At 34.3% G+C, this 21,471-nt stretch overlaps 1 protein-coding gene across 1 annotated transcript in view; it reads right to left on the bottom strand.

The window, feature by feature from the left end:
* The window catches only part of LOC149804447 (Golgi resident protein GCP60-like), a 56,661-nt gene that overhangs the window by 29,867 nt on the left and 5,323 nt on the right, over positions 1 to 21,471 (bottom strand). The window contains exon 2 of the mRNA XM_089940547.1: positions 13,847 to 13,988. Within this exon, the coding sequence (XP_089796673.1) occupies positions 13,847 to 13,988 (142 nt within the window). The remainder of the gene's footprint in view (positions 1 to 13,846; positions 13,989 to 21,471) is intronic.

Raw genomic sequence — 21,471 nt, forward strand, 5'->3', positions numbered from 1 at the left:
TTGGTTGTCCCAATGGCACCATTTTCATTTGGGACCCACTAGACCATTCGATGAATGCGCGTGTGTGAAGTTTCATGATAATCGTCCAAGTTGTTTAGGAGTTGCAATAACAAACTTGTGTTTAATGGACTGATGGATGAGAGACAAATTACAAAAGACCATCCCATAAGTGGTCTATGACCAGCAGAGCCAAAGGCTAGTGTGGAGTTCCATAGTGCTATGTTGCAGCTGAGCAACATAACTGCAAGTCCAACAGGGCCCCTTTTGTCAGAAAATGGTAAAAACTGAAACTGTCGTGTCTTTTATTGGGTCATTAATATGTGGAGATCTCACTCATTACTTACTGAAAAGAACCAAAAGATAATGATACAAGTCCATATTTCAAGTCTGATCAAAATCAGGGCTTCCAGAGTGGTTACATGCTCTGCCAATTGCATACATAATCTCCTCCTCTCTATCCATGGATCTTGTTCATTATTATTGATCCCATTTAAGATCTCGATGATATAAACCCATATTTTAAGTCTGATCAAAATCAGACAAGGAAATATGGCTTCCAGAGTGTAACAAACTTAAATTAGTTTCATAAAAACTGGAAAGAAATATGGCTTCCTGTGTGGTAATAGGTCAGCCAACCAGATGATAATATGCAATGATCTCAATCATTATCAATCCCATCCAAGATAATGATGATATAAGCCCATATCTCAAGTCTGATCAAGATCAGATCAGAAATGTGGCCTGTTGAGTGGTAACAATGTGAGCCAATCAGATGCAAGATCTCCTCATCAATCTGTGTGTGTATCTCATTTGTTAACAAACATGTGAAAGATATATTTGATATAAACAAATATTCAAAGTTTTATTAAAACTAGATCAGAAATAAAGACTCCAGGGTGGTAGTAAGCTCAGCCAATCAGAAGGAAGAACAGATCAAAAGCATGTGTCGATCTCACTCATTATCAAACTCACCTGAGATCCTGATAATATAAGAATACATTCAATGTGGGATCAAGTCAGGTATTAAATGTTTTCTAGAGTGGTAACAGGGTTACACAATCAGGTGTAAGATTACCTCAAAAATGCATAAAGCTTGCTCATTATAAATCCCAGCCATGATCTTGATGATATAAGCACATATTTACATGTAAAAATAAAAATATTAATAATAATAATAATAATAATAATAATAATAATAATAACTTCATTAAACGAAGCTCAATGGGTCATAACCAATCTTCTATGAGACCTTCTATATATATATATATATATATATATATATATATATATATATATATATATATATATATAGTAGAGGTTTTACAGGTGGTGTTGTCTTTAGACAACAATACCATTAAAAACTAGATAATTAACCTATTACATGTACTGCTATAAGATATATACAAGACATTTGAAATGAGTACATACAGGATTCATACAAAGATTAGTGGTGAACCTGTGCAAGTCATTACAGGTGAAAACACAAAAGTTTCTTAAAATCTTTTGACTATTCAGCTGATCTTGTGTAGGGTGAAATGGAATTCCATAGTCTGGCTCTGGAAAAAGCTAAACTCTTCTTATAAAACTCTGGCTCTGGATCTTAGTTAATACATATTTATATTTTCCACAATTTTAATATTATTTAAAGTCTGATCAAAATTGGATCATAATATGAATTTGCCCATGTTAATATGCTCGGTCAATCAAACACATTGGTAATAAAGTCAGTCAATCAGATGCAAGACAGTGGTAATTAAGTCAATTAGTTGCAAGAAAGTGGTAATGAAGTCAATCAGATACAAGACAGTGGTAATAAAGTAATCAATTGCAAGACAGTGGTAATCAAGTCAATTAGATGCAAGACAGTGGTAATGATTTTTTGTTGTAGGGTTTAGCACATGACAGGCTATGCATGGCGGCCAGTATTAATGGTGGAGGAAGAACCCGGAAAGAACCACCGACCCTGAAGAAGCTACTGGCAAGCTTTCTCACATACCCACATTGGCCAAATCCGAGACTCGAACCCATGCAGACAGAGGTGAGATGACAGTGATCCTTAACGGAAAGCGCTTTAGACCACATGGCCACTTGGGGCCCCCCAGTGGTAATGAAGTCAATCAGTTGCAAGACAGTGGTAATAAAGTAATCAATTGCAAGACAGTGGTAATGAAGACAATCAGATGCAAGATAATGGTAATGAAGTCAATCAGTTGCAAGATAATGGTAATGAAGTCAATCAGTTGCAAGACAATGGTAATGATGTCAATCAGTTGCAAGACAATGGTAATGAAGTCAATCAGTTGCAAGATAATGGTAATGAAGTCAATCAGATGCAAGACAGTGGTAATAAAGTCAGACAATCAGATGCAAGACCATCACATTAGTATGTGTTCATATCATTTATTACTGAACTCATCCATAATCTTTGTTGTTGTTGTTGTAGGGTTTAACACCATTTTTCAGCACAAGATAGGCTATACATGGCTACCAGTATAACTGGTGGAAGAAGAACCCTGGAAAACCCTGGGGAGAACCACTGACCCACGAGAAGCTACTGGCAGGCTTTCACAAATACCCACATCAGCCGAGCCTGAGACTTGAACCCACACAGATAGAGGTTAGATGTCTTAAGGCCCACATAGTCTTTGTTATGAATACCTAAATTATGTGCATCATTTTCATAGTAATAATTTTTGTAAGGGTCATTTAGTTAATTACATTTTTAATGATAATATCAAATGAATGGGTTTGTACTGTAAGATGAGTCATGTATCAAATGCATACATTTTTTCATGCATAAGTTTCAAGGTTGGGTTGTGCAAGTAAATACTGTGTGACCCAACTCCAGGACATGAGTTCTGAAAGGCAAAGCTGACCTAATATGTGATTAGTCAGTGTCAGAACAGCTGATCTGTTTGCTGATCGAGGATTTCAAAATACCAACAGTCAAAGCTTTGTATTGCAACCTCCTTATTGCATATTATCATTCTATATAAAAGAAGTAATACTCAGAATTAGGCATTTTTAGTAGTACTATCATTCTTGGAAGAGTTATTAATTTAGATGAATTTACTTATTTAATTTAATCATTTGTTTGAATTGTAGTGCTCTAACATTCATTTAAAGACATTTTTGGATTATATCATGGTGATTTCTTCGGTACTGTTCACACATCAGTATATCACTGACCATCATTCAGAATATATTTAGAACTCCTTGGGATTAGTCAAAACGTTTGGAATTGATAGACCATTTAGGAATTTAGGATTTAATTCACCATATTGTAAGTTATTTTTAATTCTTTCACTTTGTATTTAAGGTAAATAAATTAATATTTTCAATTATACAAAACCTGTTGGTTACTGCTCTTTCTTCTTACTTATTTTAATACCACAGGGTCATAACATGTTAATGACAATATATTCCCAGTTTGTCAAAACGGATCAGATATACGGCTTCTAATGTGTAACAAGCTCATTAGATCTGATGCAAGATGACCTCATTAGTATGTATGGATATCATTGCTGAACCCATCAGGCATCTTAATGATATATGCATATACTACAAGTAAATCTTGATCAGAAATATGACTTTAAGAGTGGTAACAAGGCCAGTCAATGAGAAGCAAGATCAACTCATGAGTAGGTTTCTGATGCTACAAACCCACATTCCAAGTTTGATCAAAACTAAATCAGAAATAAAGAGTCAAACATGGTAAAGCAATTATTGATGGACAAATTACAGATGATACATTCTAAACACAGGCAGGTAAGCTAAGATAACAATGATCACAACATCCTCAATAATTAATGTGCATAAAAACTGATGAATATTCTCATTCATGCACAGATGCAATAAAGACAACACATGAAAAAATATCTGGAATGTACAAAACTGATTCTTTTAAGCAAATCATGTTGAAAGAAAATGAAGCAGAAATGGACAGAACATTTACTACCTTGCTTGCATTAGCCTAACAGCTGACATAAACTGCAATCTGCTAGGCAATCAATATAAAGGATAAAGCTCCAAAGACGGAGCAATATATATATATATGCATGTAGTTAGAGCAAGCTATATACTCAATTTCATGCCAAAACAGATTACACTAAATTGGAAGAAAATAACAGCTACATTTAGTATTATAAACATTGTTGCAGTCTAACATGTAGAATGCAAAGATTCATATAAAAAACTCTTCATTTTTATGTCGCCTTTTTTAAAATATAAAAATGCAAGACATTGATTAACAGTGATCTTGGCAGTGGCAGCTTCAACTAAATTTAAAGATTTTGTGGAACCTTTGTTTAAACTATATATTCATCAGCTATCACATCATTCCAAACATAGAAGTGGATACAGCTGTGACCTAGTCTGGAGACAATTAGTGTTATGGAAAATAGACACAAAGATGTTATTCAAATACAATCAATATACAACAATGAAAACACAGATTTTCATGTTTAGACTATGTTTAGAAGGAATATGTAATGCATACTATTTTGGGTGTGTTTTCTGCTGTGTATTTTTCTTAACACAAAAGACCAACTCATAACAGTTGTAACTTGATATTGAGTACGAGTGTACCCTAAACCCTATGGGAAGGCATACAATGAGGTAACTTTTTTGTGGTCCCTTTAAGAACAATATTTGGAGGGGTGTGTGGCTATTTGAAATTAAGTACAGAGATATGTACCACTGAGATAATACAAACTGATGAAGGAACAAAATGCAACACAGTAAAGCACTAACAACAATCAATATTTATGTGGTCACAATTTTGACACAGTTGCATTAATATGGTGCATGAGTGGATCCTGCTCTATTGACAATTCTCCATTCTATGGGAGGATATATTCACATTAAATGGACAAGGTATTTCCTCAAGTAAAAGAAAGCATTATGCAACAGCACCAGGTTATGTGTTACTGCTATTAAATAGTATGTTTTTGGAGACTTGGTGGTGTTCATGTGAATCCAACGGACATTGGCAGTAAAAGTTGTCATTTTTGGCTTGCCAGATTTATTACTGACATTTGTTATGCTGGTTGTGGCAACTGTCACTCCAATATTCTTATGACTGGAACCCAGTACCATTGACAAGATAAACATGTATTGACTGTACCAATAGGAACCTCTCATGCCTTTTGCACATTTCAAAAAACATAGGATTTTAAAATAAAGTAAGACTCTGCAAAGAGGAGGAGCAGTCATCATAAATGGTCTGATCTGGTAAGAATGAAAGATGAAAGTCTTATTTGTGCTGTTGTTGTACTTAAAATGTAAAGCTTTTGTTAGGGATGTATTTCCGTAAATTCCATTTTTGTACTTTTACTTAATACAAAAATTTAAAGTCACTGGTCTCTGGCTTCATTTATTTATTGTTTCAATGCTAACAGCCACCAGATTCTTCAGCCAATCAAATTCAAGTACAGTTACTTTCATCTGTGGTTAATGGAAATAATTCCAAAGGTAAGTGTGAGTTATGCAAATAACAGCAAAGTGAGGAGCCTGATTTATTACAACTCTAACAACAAATATACATGTCTATGGGGAACTGCAGTAACTTTTTTGGTTAAACATCAGACTGGTAATGCATGGGTCACAGGTTCAATCCCTGACCAAGCCAGCATGGTTTGGCTGCCTCAGTGTCTTTGGGAAAGGCACTTAGCCCCCATTTTCTCATCATGACATTGCCAACACTATGTTAAGTGCCATGAAAACCAATAATCTAGGGGACAAAATTAGACTACATAATCAAATGGGATCTCTCTCTCTCAAGATCCATGTTACATCTTGAAGTCAGTGATATAAAAAACTTAGGTATCAATATGTCTATGTCTTACACACTTACATAATAAATACTTAACTTCTGTAGCAACGTTACAGACTGTCACAAACAGCATGTAGTGTAAACAGTTCTATTTATATTATGCATCAATTAAACTCTAACATGTTTACTTTGAACTTTTAACTTAGCTTTAACAATTTTAACCTTTCACTATGATGTCTGTGGTGTGGAAGTTTACAGTGATGCCTGGCAATGGGGCATCATGCCGCAGACATCCCACCCAGTCACATTATCTTGACACCAGGCCGACCAGTCCTAACACTAACCTCTTAATGTTGAATGCCTTGCGAGGCAGCTGTTAGTACCATTTTTATAAATCTTTGGTATGACTTAGCCAAGGTTTGGACCCACCACCTACCACATCCGAGGCAGACACTCAAACCACTAGGCCACTGTAGCGGTTGGATAAATTTATAGCCTACCACATGGATATAAAGGCAACCAATCTCTTTCTATTAATTCCCTGACACTATAGCACACCACATGGATATAAAGCCAAGCTAACTTTTTCTATCAATTATCTGACTTCTATGAAATAAGTGTGGATTAAAATTAAAACTTCACAATATTTCCTGTGCTAATTCAGTTTCACTGGATATAGTAAAATTGTTTCTTACCTATTTCATGGTGTTATGAAAATATTTGGTTAATTTCCTTAAAAAATAAACACATGGTTTTACATCATTAAATAAATAAATATCAGTTAAGCAATATAAGCTTTTTTTGTTTACAGAATTAACTAAATTATTAGGTCCTATATGGAATTGCCTGAAAAGTTACAAGAGCTGGATAAATGCTTGGAGAAATCTACTTATACAAAGTGACTTAAAGAAGTGGAAGTAACAAGGACTGATACACAGAAATAAAATCTGGATCCACCAAACATGACAGTGCACAAAAATCTCTAAATCAAGTATTACTTACCATTCAGAGGGATCAGTGCTGTACAAATAAAACATAACAATGCAAAAACTTGATAAAGATGACAGCTAATTGCATGTTGTAGCATAGGTTAGCTTTTCCTTTAAATTAAGCCAGACTTGGGTTATGGCACATCAAAACAAGTAGGCTGTTTAGTGGTAAGGCAACTGGAGTAAAGTACATTATCCATGACCACACAATGGTAGCCAAGTGAGGTTGATCGGATGTAGGATCCAAACCTGCACCCCTTTGATTTCAAATTCAGCATGCTAACCAGAGAAAGGCCATGCCTCCTGTCTCTTAGTAACCTCTTATGACAAGCAGGAGGTTTGGGAATTGGGTATATTATATCTACACCATGAGACTGTAGGGTTATAGAGAAGGTAGTATATACTATATCACTATACCTAACAGACCAAACAGGGTGTAGACTTGACTTATAAAGTTGCAGTGCCTAACAGACCAAAAGAGGGTGTAGACTTGGCTTATAAAGTTGCAGTATCTAACAGACCAAACAGGGTGTGGGCTTGGCTTATAAAGTTGCAGTATCTAACGGACCAAACAGGGTGTGGGCTTAGCTTATGAAGTTGCAGTGTCTAATAGACCAAACAGGGCACAGACTTGACTTATAAAGTTGCAGTATCTAACGGACCAAACGGTGTAGGCTTGGCTTATAAAGTTGCAGTATCTAACAGACCAAACAGGGTGTGGGCTTGGCTTATAAAGTTGCAGTATCTAACGGACCAAACAGGGCATAGACTTGACTTATAAAGTTGCAGTATCTAATGGACCAAACAGGGTGTGGGCTTAGCTTATGAAGTTGCAGTGTCTAATAGACCAAACAGGGCACAGACTTGACTTATAAAGTTGCAGTATCTAACGGACCAAACAGGGTGTAGGCTTGGCTTATAAAGTTGCAGTACCTAACACACCAAACAGGGGCTAGACTTAGGTTCTATAGAATGCAGTACCCAGCAGACCAAAAATATTGTCAAGTCTGCAAGAGGTAGACTTTGGTTATATATACTGCAGCATCTAACATATCAAATGTGTGGCTAAACTGAGCCTGCAGATTTGGGCTACATAAGATGAAGCATTTGACCAAACAAGTTGGTTATATACAATGATTATTGTGACATCATCCTTATCTTGAAAGTGTTCCTGAATGTCATCACAAGATCTTGGCTCACTTCTATTGGTCAAAAATCAAAAGTGATGTTTGTAAATACTGTAGATCTTGTCATACAGTAGGAAAACCCAATCAGAAGATACCTAAGGCTCATCTGCAACCTATTCCTGCCTTTGACAAACCATTTAGCATAATAATGGCAGATTGTGTTAGTCCCTTACCTAAGACCAAGTCAGGTAACCAATACTTGTTGACCATAATGTGTTCATCAACAGGGTTCCCAGAGGCAATTCCCGAGGAATATTAAATCTAAAACAATAGTAAAAACTTTGATAAAATTATTTTAATACTCAATTTGGCTTTCCCCAAATCTGTCCAATCGGGTCAAGGGTCAAATTTTAGGTCTGGAACTTTCAAGCTAATTATGCTTGAATTTGGCATCCAGCAATTCAAGTCAAAAGTGAAATTAAGGTTTAACAGAACTAAAATGGAGAGAACTTTTGAGTCTGGTAATAGAGTTCTGTCTCTCTTGCTCATTCTTCAAAGTTTTCTTCAGATTAGGTATTACGGCCCTTACAAAGTTAAGAAGAAAATGAATGAGTTAAATTATAATAATAGTACTCCTAGGATCTAAATAATTTAAAGGAGTATCAGTATAATGAGAGATCGCCAGGTTAATCATGCAATTTATTTAGTATTACCTGTCCCACTCAGTGAATATTTAAGTGAAGGAATACCATCAGATTCTACTGATTTTGGAGTGACAAGTCTTGGGAATTCAGAAATTATGAATGATCTGGACCAGAAACTTTCACATTTGCAACAAGAAAGGAATGAACTTAAACAGTTATTATTTGAATATGAGCACTTATTTCCAAATGTTCCTACAAGAACAAAATTTTCCATGACACTGAACTTGTAAATTCCAAACCTATGAAACAACATCCATACAGGATGAACCATCTCAAACAGGAATACTTGAAAAAAGAAATTCAGATATTGCTGGAAAACAATTTCATAGAGCTCAGAAAAAGTGACGAGTTCACGATGTATACTTGTTCCAAAACCAGAAAAAACTTTCCATATTTGCACTGATTATAGGAAGGTGAACAGTGTGACTAAAACAGATTCATTTCCATTACCAAGAATCTATGACTGCATTGATAAAATTGGAAATGCCAAGTATGTCACCAAATTTGATCTTCTTAAAGAATTTTGGCAAATTCCACTGACGGAAAGAACAAAGGAAATTTTGGCATTCATGACTCCAGCTGGACTTTATCAATATAAAGTGATGTTATTTGGGATGAAGGGTTCACCAAGTACTTATCAACATATAATGAATATGATTACCTCTGGTCTAGATAATTGTGATGCCTACATCAATGATGTCATCATCTACAATGACACCTGGAAAGAACATTTAGCAACAATCTGAAAATTCTTTGACACTCACTGATGCAAGTTGACAACTAATTTATCCAAAAGTGAGTTCTGACCTGCTCGTGTAACATTTCGAGGACATATAATGGGACATGGACAATTTAAAACCTATAGATGCTAAGGTCAAGGCTATCTCTGAATTCCCTGTACCTGTTAGTAAAAAGTAACTGATGCAATTTTATGGTGTGGCTGGATACTATCGGAAATTCTGTTCCAATTTTTCTATAATTGCTGAACCCCTGAAAAATTTATTGAGCAAGAAAACCAAGTTTCATTGGACTGAAAAATGTCAAAGCTTTTGATAAGTTAAAGGCCATACTTAAGAGTGCACCAGTTCTTACAGCTCCAAATTTCAGCCAATCATTTCAACTGTTTGTTGATGCAAAGTGACATTGGGGTTGGAGCAGTATTGATTCAAGAAGACAGAAATGGTGTTGATCATCCAGTGTGCTATTTTTCTAAAAGAGTAAATAAGCACCAAAGAAATTATTCAACAATTGAGAAGGAATGTATGGCTTTGATACTGGCATTACAACATTTTGAAGTTTACATTAGTTCTGCTCCTTCTTTGATTATTGTGTTTAGTGATCACAATTCCCTTACTTTCACTGGCAAGATAAAAATATAATCAGACTACAAGGGTAGAGTTTGCTGTTACAGGAATATAATAATGACACCAGGAACATCAAGGGAAAAGATAATTTAATAGCAGATGCACTTTCCCATGCATAGAAATGTATTATTTTATGTACACTTTGCTTAATTCATAATAGTTCTTATGTTATTTTTTTAAAACCTCATATATAATTAATCTATGGTAAAAAGAAAGCTTTATTATAAAAATCTTTCTTTTTCTTTTATGGGGGTGAGTGTTATGTATATTTAATTTATATTTGATTTAATTTAATTGTTTGTTTGTTAGTTTTAAATTTTTTATTGTAATGTAACTTTATTTACTGGATTTGATTTTGTTCAGAAATTTTGTTCAGTTCTAATTTTAATTTTGATGTAAACAACTTTATAGAACATTGTATCTACTGGTAATGATGACCTAGTTTCTGACCTTGATTCAGAAACAGTGGTAGTTTTTAGTAAACAACATTTTTTCCTTATTTTTTATTCTTTCTCAGGGTAAGATTCCTAAATTGGATTCAAGGCCATATCTGGCCTACATGTCAAATAACATGTATCAATTAGGTTTTTCCAGAGGACTGACCCACATCCAGGCATCTATTTCGCATTGTAGCTAGATCTATTATTGATGTTTTGAGAAAGAATAGTCATTAGTGCCTTAACACTTGAGAAGTTAAAGTGTTTTATGTTGTGACCCGTTTTGGGCTAATTATTTTGTTTAATTTAATTTATCTGGATTACAAGTTTATTTTCCCTGGAAATACTAGTACTCTAAATTAATTTTTGGACAAGGACAGTTATCAAAATTTACAAAGAATTAAAAAAACTGGAATATTATTTTCTATAATTCAACAAAGAACTGTTGACACATCAGTACAATGCTGACCACAGCATACATGATCGCCTTCTATTTTTTTATTTCTGGATTATTTGTGGATTTGATTTGTAAAACCTTTTTTTCCCCAAGGGAAATAAATTATGTGTTAAATTTTACAAAGCTTGTTGTCTTCACTTTTTTCTTGTTACTTTTGTAAAAGCCTAAACACATAACACCACATATGGATTGTATGTTCAAGGTCATTTATATATTATCATTAGAAGGTATGTCAAATAAAACATTCGGCATCTTTCTTGATTGTCAGAGTTAAAACTCATGATAATAATTGTTCTGTATTACTTTCCCTACCACTCTATAATTTGTTTAAGTTTTTGCAATTACAGGATAAACATGCGTGTTGTGAGCTGCCTTTTGGTTCATATCTTGAAGGCCAAGGTCACCGGTAAATAAATCTGGGTTCAGGTTTCAGTCACATCTGCCCTTCTGCTTTCTGATGTTTGTGACAGATGGATGAAGATTCATTTACTTGCCAGAGGTCTCAGAAATGCTTAATCACATGTATTTGGATGTAAAGTTTTTATATGGGACACAAATAATCAATCAGGCAGGAGTCCTCTGTATGCATGCAATAGCTGGACAGCAAATTCAAGGGCTTGCCAGTCCTGCTTCAACCACATGCTAAATGGGAAATTTCAACCACATGCTAAATGAGAAATTATGTTGATCAATTGATTATTTTTGTTGTGCTGTTATTTACATCGAGAGAATTCAGTGGCTGAAAGACCCACATATATATATGTTGTCATTGTAAGAGTACATCAGAAGAACATAATGCAATAGCTGGGAGGCAAGTTCAAAGACTTCGCCTAACTGCTGAGTGTTGGGGAAAATGTGCTGATATTAACAATGGCTGAATTCAGAGGCAGAAAGACCCTGCGATGTACATGTGGTCATTATAAACAGGATGTTTACTCGAGTCCGAGTTTAAGGGTTAGTGGAATTTTCCATCGGAAATTGAGGTTTTCCAGAACAATTCACTGTGTTGTAGGTCAAATGGATATTTGTATATATCCAGCATTTGATATACAAATTATTCATTCCTGTTCACTTGTTCAAAGCATAATTTCAGATGGTAAAAAAAAGCACATGATGAAAATGCTACATTTGCAATGAATGATTCAAAGTGACAGCAATATTCTCTTCAATGTATTTTAAAGCAACCATATAATGTCTGTCACTGGAAAAAGAATGAAAGCTTGTTCACATGGGCTACTGTCATGGTTTGCACCAGAGATATTCCTCAAAGGTCACCCTTTCTGATGATGAATTCTCATCATAAGGTCGACATTATTTTCCATCCAGAAAATAATAAGCTATGCAATACCAACACGTTATGTATTACTGATATTAAAAATGTTTCTTTCTTCATACATAGTAAACTTGACCTTTGACCTTTTGACCCCCAAACAAAACCCATCTTCCTTACCCTAAATGCAATCTAATTACCAATCTGGAAACAACAGACAGTGAAGAACTCAAATTGATGTGCACAAATGATACAGGGAACAAATGGACAGATGGAACAATTCATAACAAAAAGGTACATCTCATGGCAGGTATATAATATAGATGTTAGTATAAAGTGTGGATGGACTAAGTAAGAATTGATGTATAGTGACACATACTTGATTGCCAAAAGAATTGTTATGGTAAGCTGTTTCCATGGCAGCCTTGATAAAAATATCCTTGTCCAACCAATGAATAAAGATCATCATAAAAAAGTTCTGTTGCAGTTAACATAAGCCCTTAAACAATAACGTTTTAAAGGAAGCAAATGAAAATGTTTGACTGTAATGTCTTCAAGAGGCAATAACACTTTTTTTCAAAAGAATTCCAATGAACTGACACAAAATCATTGTAAATGTAATAATAATAACATAAATCTTTACGTAAGAAAGTTGCTGCACCATACTCCAAAAGTCTATTTTAAAGTTCTCTTGAAAAACCTCTAAAACATTAGGGATGATATTTTCTAAACTATTAAGAATCAAGATACCATCAACCTTATGATGAGATTTATTGTGCAAAATCCATTTCAAAATTATAAAAAATATGCAAAAGAAGAAATCCAACAGACCAGTAATTATCCATGGTCCAGGCAAAGAGTTGATGGAGGTGAAAAAGTCACCCTAAGTCCATCATTCTGCCTAAACATGACTAAAAAAAATGGAAGACTACTTTGCCGTATTTTAATTTCACACCATTTCTACAACCCATTTTGTTTAAATACTAAGCATATACATGCAAAGTAAAATGTCATCTTTTGCGTACATTTTCCGATGAAAGAGATGAAACTGAATGCTCAATAATCAATTCTGTGGCCAAGCTGATGATTATAATTTCTAGAAATTATACACCTATCTACAAAATTCCTCTTCATAGTGCACACATGAGCCTAGAAAAATTAGTTAACGTGAATTACAACTCAGTGGACATATCCAGGCCCATTACTAAGAATACAAATGACTTTATGCATTATTTTTTCCTATAAAAGTATGAAACAAATGACTTCAATTATGGAAACAGTTGCTGATTTGTTTTTTGTAACCTATTTTCAACAGTGCCATTGTATACAATACCTGTTATGCAACAACTCAGGTGAAGCAAAGTACAAATTTTTAAATATTTTTTTTAAGTTATAATTTTATTTCATCAGCAATTTAATCATCTGACACTAAAAAAAGAAGTTTAAAATGGCTATTTTAAATGTTATAAATTCTGAACTTTCTATGCTCACTTCTGTCTATTCTCACCCACTTTGTCCTGCCCTGTCTGGAAAAATGTAATTTTGCCCATATATTATTGTGCAGCATAAACCCTGATTATCCACACCTGTTTTTTCTCTCTCACCCATATGCATGAAGAAGCACTCAGAGACAGAAAAAGAAAAAAACGAAACACCAAATGAAACAAATGACATGATAACTGGAAGCATAATGATGTTCAATTCTTGATTATAATGACACAATACCTTCGATCATTTCCAACAACATCAAGAAAGCCAACATCTGGTGATGCATCCGATCTGTATTTGCCGTGGGAAACCTGCTTTGTGTATGCAACTAGTTTAACCTTATCTTTGTAGGTCAGGTGTAGAGCTTTTCCATCTTTTTCTGAAATGAAGCAGTTCAATAAATTTTACTACAAATACACAAAAAAACTGCAGTGTCTGGACCAACTCAAGTCAGTACTGTATGCAGTCAGTCCAAGGGAATTGTAGGAGTCCTTATAGGCTGATAATTGTTAAGCAATTTACTTGGGTTTGCTTTTGGTTTTAATGTCACTTTTCAACACATTAAACATGGTGGTCAGTGTATCTGGTGGAGGAAAAACCCGGAAAATCCCCATATAGAACCATCAACCCATGGGAAGCTACTGGCAAGCTTTCTCATATATACATGTTGGCTGAGCCATTGCAGAGGTAAGATTTCAGTGATCTGCAATAGTAAGTGCCATGGAACACTTGGTCACCCATGGCCCCCAATTTACTTGGTACTTGAGATTTTATTCCCAGCTTCTTTTGGGTAAAATCTAAAGTATACCAAATAGTATATTTTTTTAATGATAACTAACAACGTCATTCATCTTTCATTCAATGCTTCCATCATTCACTCATCCTTATTCTTCCATAATATTTAAGGACCAAATTTTAAAAAATTTAGTAACTAAAGTTCTGATAAAATACTATTAAAAGTCTCTTTTTAAACATATCCAATTGGTCATTTAGTTTATTATATGTAAAAGAGTTGTTTAATTAGCATTTTAAACTTGTTAGATACTTTGTTAACTTGACTGATCTTAACTTCCATATTGTGGTCTGCATCACTGCTTTTATATGAACAAAGCTTTAATGATATTTATTGTCATAGCAATGCCAGCAATTTAAATTGGAATTTGGGTTTGCTGCAAAACAGTATGCATAAATATTGATGGGATCACTCTCAGCAGTATGCATAAATATAGATGAGATCACTCTTAAGAGTATGCATAGATACTGATAGGATAACTTTTAATAGTATGAGTAAAGATGGTATCACCCTTAACAGTATGCACAGATATAGATGGGATCACTCTTAACAGTATGCATGTAGATGGGATCACTCTTAATAGTATGCATGTAGATGGGATCACTCTTAATAGTATGAATACATATAGATGGGATCAGTATGCATAAAGATGGGATTACTCTTAACAGTATGTATGTAATGGGATCACTTAATAGTATGTATGTAGATTGGATCACTCTTAACAGTATGCATGTAGATGGGATTACTCTTAATAGTATGTATGTAGACGGGATCACTCTTAATAGTGTGAATACATATAGATGGGGTCACTCTTAACAGTATGTATGTAGATGGGATCACTCTTAAGTGTGAATACATATAGATGGGATCACTCTTAACAGTATGCATGTAGATGGGATCACTCTTAACAGTATGCATGTAGATAGGATCACTCTTAATAGTGTGAATACATATAGATGGGGTCACTCTTAACAGTATGTATGTAGATGGGATCACTCTTAACAGTATGCATGTAAATAGGATCACTCTTAATAGTGTGAATACATATAGATGGGGTCACTCTTAACAGTATGTATGTAGATGGGATTACTCTTTAACAGTATGCATGTAGATGGAATCACTCTTAACACCACACATACAGATGGGACAATTCCAGGACAACAGTCTATAACCTAACCTATGTATGTAATGGGATCACTCTTAACAGTATGTATGTAGATGGGATCACTCTTAACAGTATGTATGTAATGGGATCACTCTTAATAGTATGTATGTAGATTGGATCACTCTTAACAGTATGTATGTAGACTGGATCACTCTTAACAGTATGTATGTAGATGGGATCACTCTTAACAGTATGCATGTAGATAGGATCACTCTTAATAGTGTGAATACATATAGATGGGGTCACTCTTAACAGTATGTATGTAGATGAGATCACTCTTAACAGTATGCATGTAGATAGGATCTCTTAACAGTAAGTATGTAGATGGGATCACTCTTAATAGTGTGAATACATATAGATGGGGTCACTCTTAACAGTATGTATGTAGATGGGATCACTCTTAACAGTATGTATGTAGATGGGATCACTCTTAATAGTATGCATGTAGATAGGATCAATCTTAATAGTGTGAATACATATAGATGGGGTCACTCTTAACAGTATGTATGTAGATGGGATCACCCTTAACAGTATGTATGTAGATGGGATCACTCTTAATAGTATGCATGTAGATAGGATCAATCTTAATAGTGTGAATACATATAGATGGGGTCACTCTTAACAGTATGTATGTAGATGGGATTACTCTTTAACAGTATGCATGTAGATGGAATCACTCTTAACACCACACATACAGATGGGACAATTCCAGGACAACAGTCTATAACCTATCCTTTGTTGGTGGAAATGTGAGGCCAGGAATATGAATTACTACAGACATAGTCTGACACCTGTCAAACAAAGATTTGTCACCACATGCTTCTTTTGTCACACCATGATTTATAATTTTTTTATTTTTATTTTACATATACAATGATTTTCTGAGGAACACACACACACACACTTTTTTCAAAACTTTTCCTAGGCCATTTCACAAAACTCAAGGACCTTTTAATGATCATAATTGTGTCCTGTTCAAAACAAGTTTTTTAATCAGTGTTCAGTGCTCTAGGAAATTAGAAGTTATCAATTTTTGAAACTCCATTTTCAGAAATTCCATGTCTTTTCCAAAACTTGAGAAATTCTGTGACATTTATGGCCCTTAAAATTTATTTTATCAATTCCAGGACGAACTGCAATCCTGAATGTAAAAGATAATGAAAGACTAATGTCTCTTGCCAGATACTTTTTCAAGAAAATTAACATGATGGTAATATATGTATGAAATTGAATATAGCAACATTCAAATGAGATTGAACAAGTAGTGACAAAATAGAATGTACTGAAAAATGTGTCATTTTTGGTTCAGGCTTTGATGCTGCTTTCCTTAGAGTGGGGGGCACCATTTCAGCTAGCACAAACTTGTGAATGCCATGAGTACATCAATTGGTTTTGAATCATTGGCACCATTGTACTAAACTTAATTTATGACTGTAAAGAATGATGAAAACAGTACAGGAAATCATGCTCTGCAACTACTTGCAATAAACATGCAGTGTTAGCTTGCTTTGATGTAAGTGACCTTGAGTAAGTACTTGTTTACTTGGCTAAAGTAATCATGGTAGTTTGCTTTGATGTAAGTGACCTTGAGTAAGTACTTGTTTACTTGGCTACAGTAATCATGGTAGTTTGCTTTGATGTAAGTGACCTTGAGTAAGTACTTGTTTACTTGGCTACAGTAATCATGGTAGTTTGCTTTGATGTAAGTGACCTTGAGTAAGTACTTGTTTACTTGGCTACAGTAATCATGGTAGTTTGCTTTGATGTAAGTGACCTTGAGTAAGTACTTGTTTACTTGGCTAAGGTGGCGCTCACCAGATAATATGTACTTTTGAGAGAGTGACGTATGTAAGGTGAAGTAGTTCGCATTTAAAACATGCACAGTGGAGAGAACGTTTGCATACCTCTGTGCTACATTAATGTAATGTGGATGATATTTCTTTTGGATATTGTACTTTTGGAAATTTTACATGATTTAAGCACACTGCTAACTAAAATGACTGCTCCCTTGTGTTAAAAAATCAGTCTGAATTAGTCTAAAGTACACTATACATAGCAGCTATTAAAATAGGGAAAATGAATTTTGCCAGACTAGACAATACCAGCTTCTGAAAGTGCAATGAATGAATTACCAAATATATAAAATGTAAAAAAAGTTATCGGCTCTTTTTTATACAATTGACCTCTGAAGTTCAGGAAGTGAAAATGACCAAGTAGAGCTAGCACTTTTTGAAAGGTACACATTTGAAGTAAGGCCAAGCTGTATACTCTATAACCCATAGTACACCCATCAATCATACACCAAAATAAAGGGAATTAAAGGTTCTTTGCATTATACCTAAGATATACAAGGTCTTTTTTAAATAGCCAGTATAACCAGTGAAGAAAGCCGGGGACATTCTTTTTCTTTAAATTCCTAACCCTATGCAAAATGCGAAACTGTATAGCGCCACCTTAAAGAAAATAAAAAAATGTTTGCAATTATTTTTTTTTATTTTCATATAATTATGTATGATGTTCTGAATAAAATGGTACATTCATATTGCATTTAAGCATGAAAATAAGCTAATTATGATCATTTTTCTCTTGCTTACATAATTTGCCATGAGGTATGTTTGTGTGAGTAGTGACCTTAATTATGGGGAAATTAGAAGACTTAGAATATAGGAATAGAATCAACTTAAATTTAAAACTGTTGCAATAAGTGACAGAAATATATGGTGAAAATGTTTCTTTTCATTTATTTGCAATGAAATAAAAAAATAAATGAAGAGAAAGTGAATTCGCTTCTTCCATATTAAACAATAGGCAAATATTTTACACTTTGACCTTTGACCTTTATGAAGCTGATGAGTTACCTCCCTTTTCTAATTGTAAAATTCATTGTTGATATCTCAGAAATAATTCTGGCTAGTTTCATGTTCCTGTCATTCAGCATAACATTGGTTGCTATGTTTACAAAATGTAATGTGCATTCTTAAAATAGCTCACTTTTATCATCGGGGCGGGGGGGGTAGGCTGGACTTGTTAGAGACTCTGACACTCATAAATACTGTTCTGTGGGGAAAAAGGCAGGAGAATTATTCATAAGGATTGTTTTGATGCTTGCGACTTAAATGTTTCAGCCATATAAACATAATTAAATCATAAAAATAATACCTACATCTTCTTTATGGTGGCGCTCACCAGATAATATGTACTTTTGAGAGAGTGACGTATGTAAGGTGTAGTAGTTCGCATTTAAAACATGCACAGTGGAGAGAACGTTTGCATACCTCTGTGCTACATTAATGTAATGTGGATGATATTTCTTTTGGATATTGTACTTTTGGAAATTTTACATGATTTAAGCACACTGCTAACTAAAATGACTGCTCCCTTGTGTTAAAAAATCAGTCTGAATTAGTCTAAAGTACACTATACATAGCAGCTATTAAAATAGGGAAAATGAATTTTGCCAGACTAGACAATACCAGCTTCTGAAAGTGCAATGAATGAATTACCAAATATATAAAATGTAAAAAAAGTTATCGGCTCTTTTTTATACAATTGACCTCTGAAGTTCAGGAAGTGAAAATGACCAAGTAGAGCTAGCACTTTTTTGAAAGGTACACATTTGAAGTAAGGCCAAGCTGTATACTCTATAACCCATAGTACACCCATCAATCATACACCAAAATAAAGGGAATTAAAGGTTCTTTGCATTATACCTAAGATATACAAGGTCTTTTTTAAATAGCCAGTATAACCAGTGAAGAAAGCCGGGGACATTCTTTTTCTTTAAATTCCTAACCCTATGCAAAATGCGAAACTGTATAGCGCCACCTAAAGTAATCATGGTAGTTTGCTTTGATGTAAGTGACCTTGAGTAAGTACTTGTTTACTTGGCTACAGTAATCATGGTAGTTTGCTTTGATGTAAGTGACCTTGAGTAAGTACTTGTTTACTTGGCTACAGTAATCATGACAACACTGTGCCATACACAGCACCTACAAACTGAAGAACTACACCAGTAATGAATACAAATCCACTCCAGAGTTTAAAACAACTGGTTTGAATTAATGTGTTGAACAAAGAAGTACTGGCATTACCTCCTGACAAAATTCACTCTTGACCAAAGCTAACAGAGGATATTCGCTTGTGACGAGTGAATAAGACATAATTTATTGAGTGGGTTTAATTACTTACATTTTTCACTCTGAGATGAAATATATGTTATTCACTTGATAGTAAGCGTGGTTTTTGTTATTTTATGCTTAAATGTATTGGCTAGCAAGAATTACTATAAGTGAAGTCTGTATTACAGGCTGAAATAGCAGATTTCTTACTGAATCCTGCAGTTTTATTGTTTATGTTCTGCTGTTTTGTGATTATTCACAAAGAAAATGTAAAGTTACATAATTCTCCAAAGAAAATGGAAACAGATAATTCTCCATCCCAACTGAAAGTAAAATAGCACATTAAGAAAAAAATCAATGTCACCTTGCTGGCTTTCAAATGGAGTTGGCTCAATGCAAGGGAGCCATTCTACCACACTGCCACACAAGCATCCAAGACAACTTTGAATTTCAAGCTTATCCTGCTATCAATGCAACCGTGGAATTATTTTTGTAATTAACAGTCAAGCATAAAACAAATAAATCTAATCAGATTATATCCACTCATTAAATCTTTTAACTATTTTCTCACCATTTCACTATTTTAAATTGTAAAGCATACAGACAAAAGGATTTTTTAAAAACACCAGATGCAGCTGATAAAATTAAACTACAGATGATGCATATTAAATATAATGAAAACTTGCTTTATTAGCTCAAATTCTCTATTAGGGCAGATGAGTGGCTTGGCAGCTATAGTTAGAGTTTTACTGTGTACCCAAGGTGACATGGTAAAAAGATAAATGTTTTATTGATCTGTCAAAGCAAAACACTATCAGAAGTATCAGAATATCCATCTTGCAATTAACACCTATATGTCACTTCCTGGTTTGACTATAATTAAAATGTCCACATGTCAAACAAAACATTACTGTGTGAAAGAAAACGACTTTGGATTTCATCTGATCATAATGTTATACACTCTTATAATGTTAATTTCTTTAACCTTTTTTATCACTTTATTCTTATTTATTTGTGCATTCATGCATTCTTATTTGTCCTATTTATTTCTTTTCTTATACAATCATGCATTTGTTCATCCATTTTTCTTACACTTACTCTTGCACTCTAATCTTACATCTGTTTATTCCTTAAAGGATAGTGGAGAAATTGCAAACTTAAAAATTTGACACCTAACAGCTGTCTAATTTAAACAATTCTGAAACAAGAGTTCCCTGAAGGAAACTTATGCAGTGATGGCAATATTGGATTATGTCGATTTGACCTTCCATTCATCAGAAGCAGCAGTAACAAGATTTCCAAGCTGGCATCTGTGGTAGCCTTTGGATGATGAGGTCTCAGGGGTCAGAATTTCTGAGTCAAATATGTGTGAAATTCTCATAGTACAGACAGTTTCTCATGTAACGTGCCTCATTTTCCCTGTGACACACCCATTCTTACATTTCTGGTCTGCCAATGACTGATCTTTTGGAACAGCTAATTGCTCGACTTAAGATAAACAGGCTTACAGTCAATGTGATGACAGTTAATCTTTCACTAGATGACTTCAAAGAAACTGAATGTGTATGTGTAAAGCTGTACTGATGTCACTTTTTGCAGATTATGCCGATACAGTGTATAGCTGATTATTAAAACTGCCGATACCGATTATGAGACCAATTATTTCAAGAAACCACCTGTTCTACAGTTAGCGAAAGCACTAGCGTTTGATTGACTTATAAACCATGCCCTATGTTTGTTATAACCAACAATGCCTAAAATGGGTGAGGATTTATGTTAACAGTTC

The sequence above is a fragment of the Sinohyriopsis cumingii genome, chromosome 2 (assembly GCF_028554795.1).
Source record: "Sinohyriopsis cumingii isolate HCF-2022 chromosome 2, ASM2855479v2, whole genome shotgun sequence".
NCBI classification, from domain to species: Eukaryota; Metazoa; Mollusca; class Bivalvia; order Unionida; family Unionidae; genus Sinohyriopsis; species Sinohyriopsis cumingii.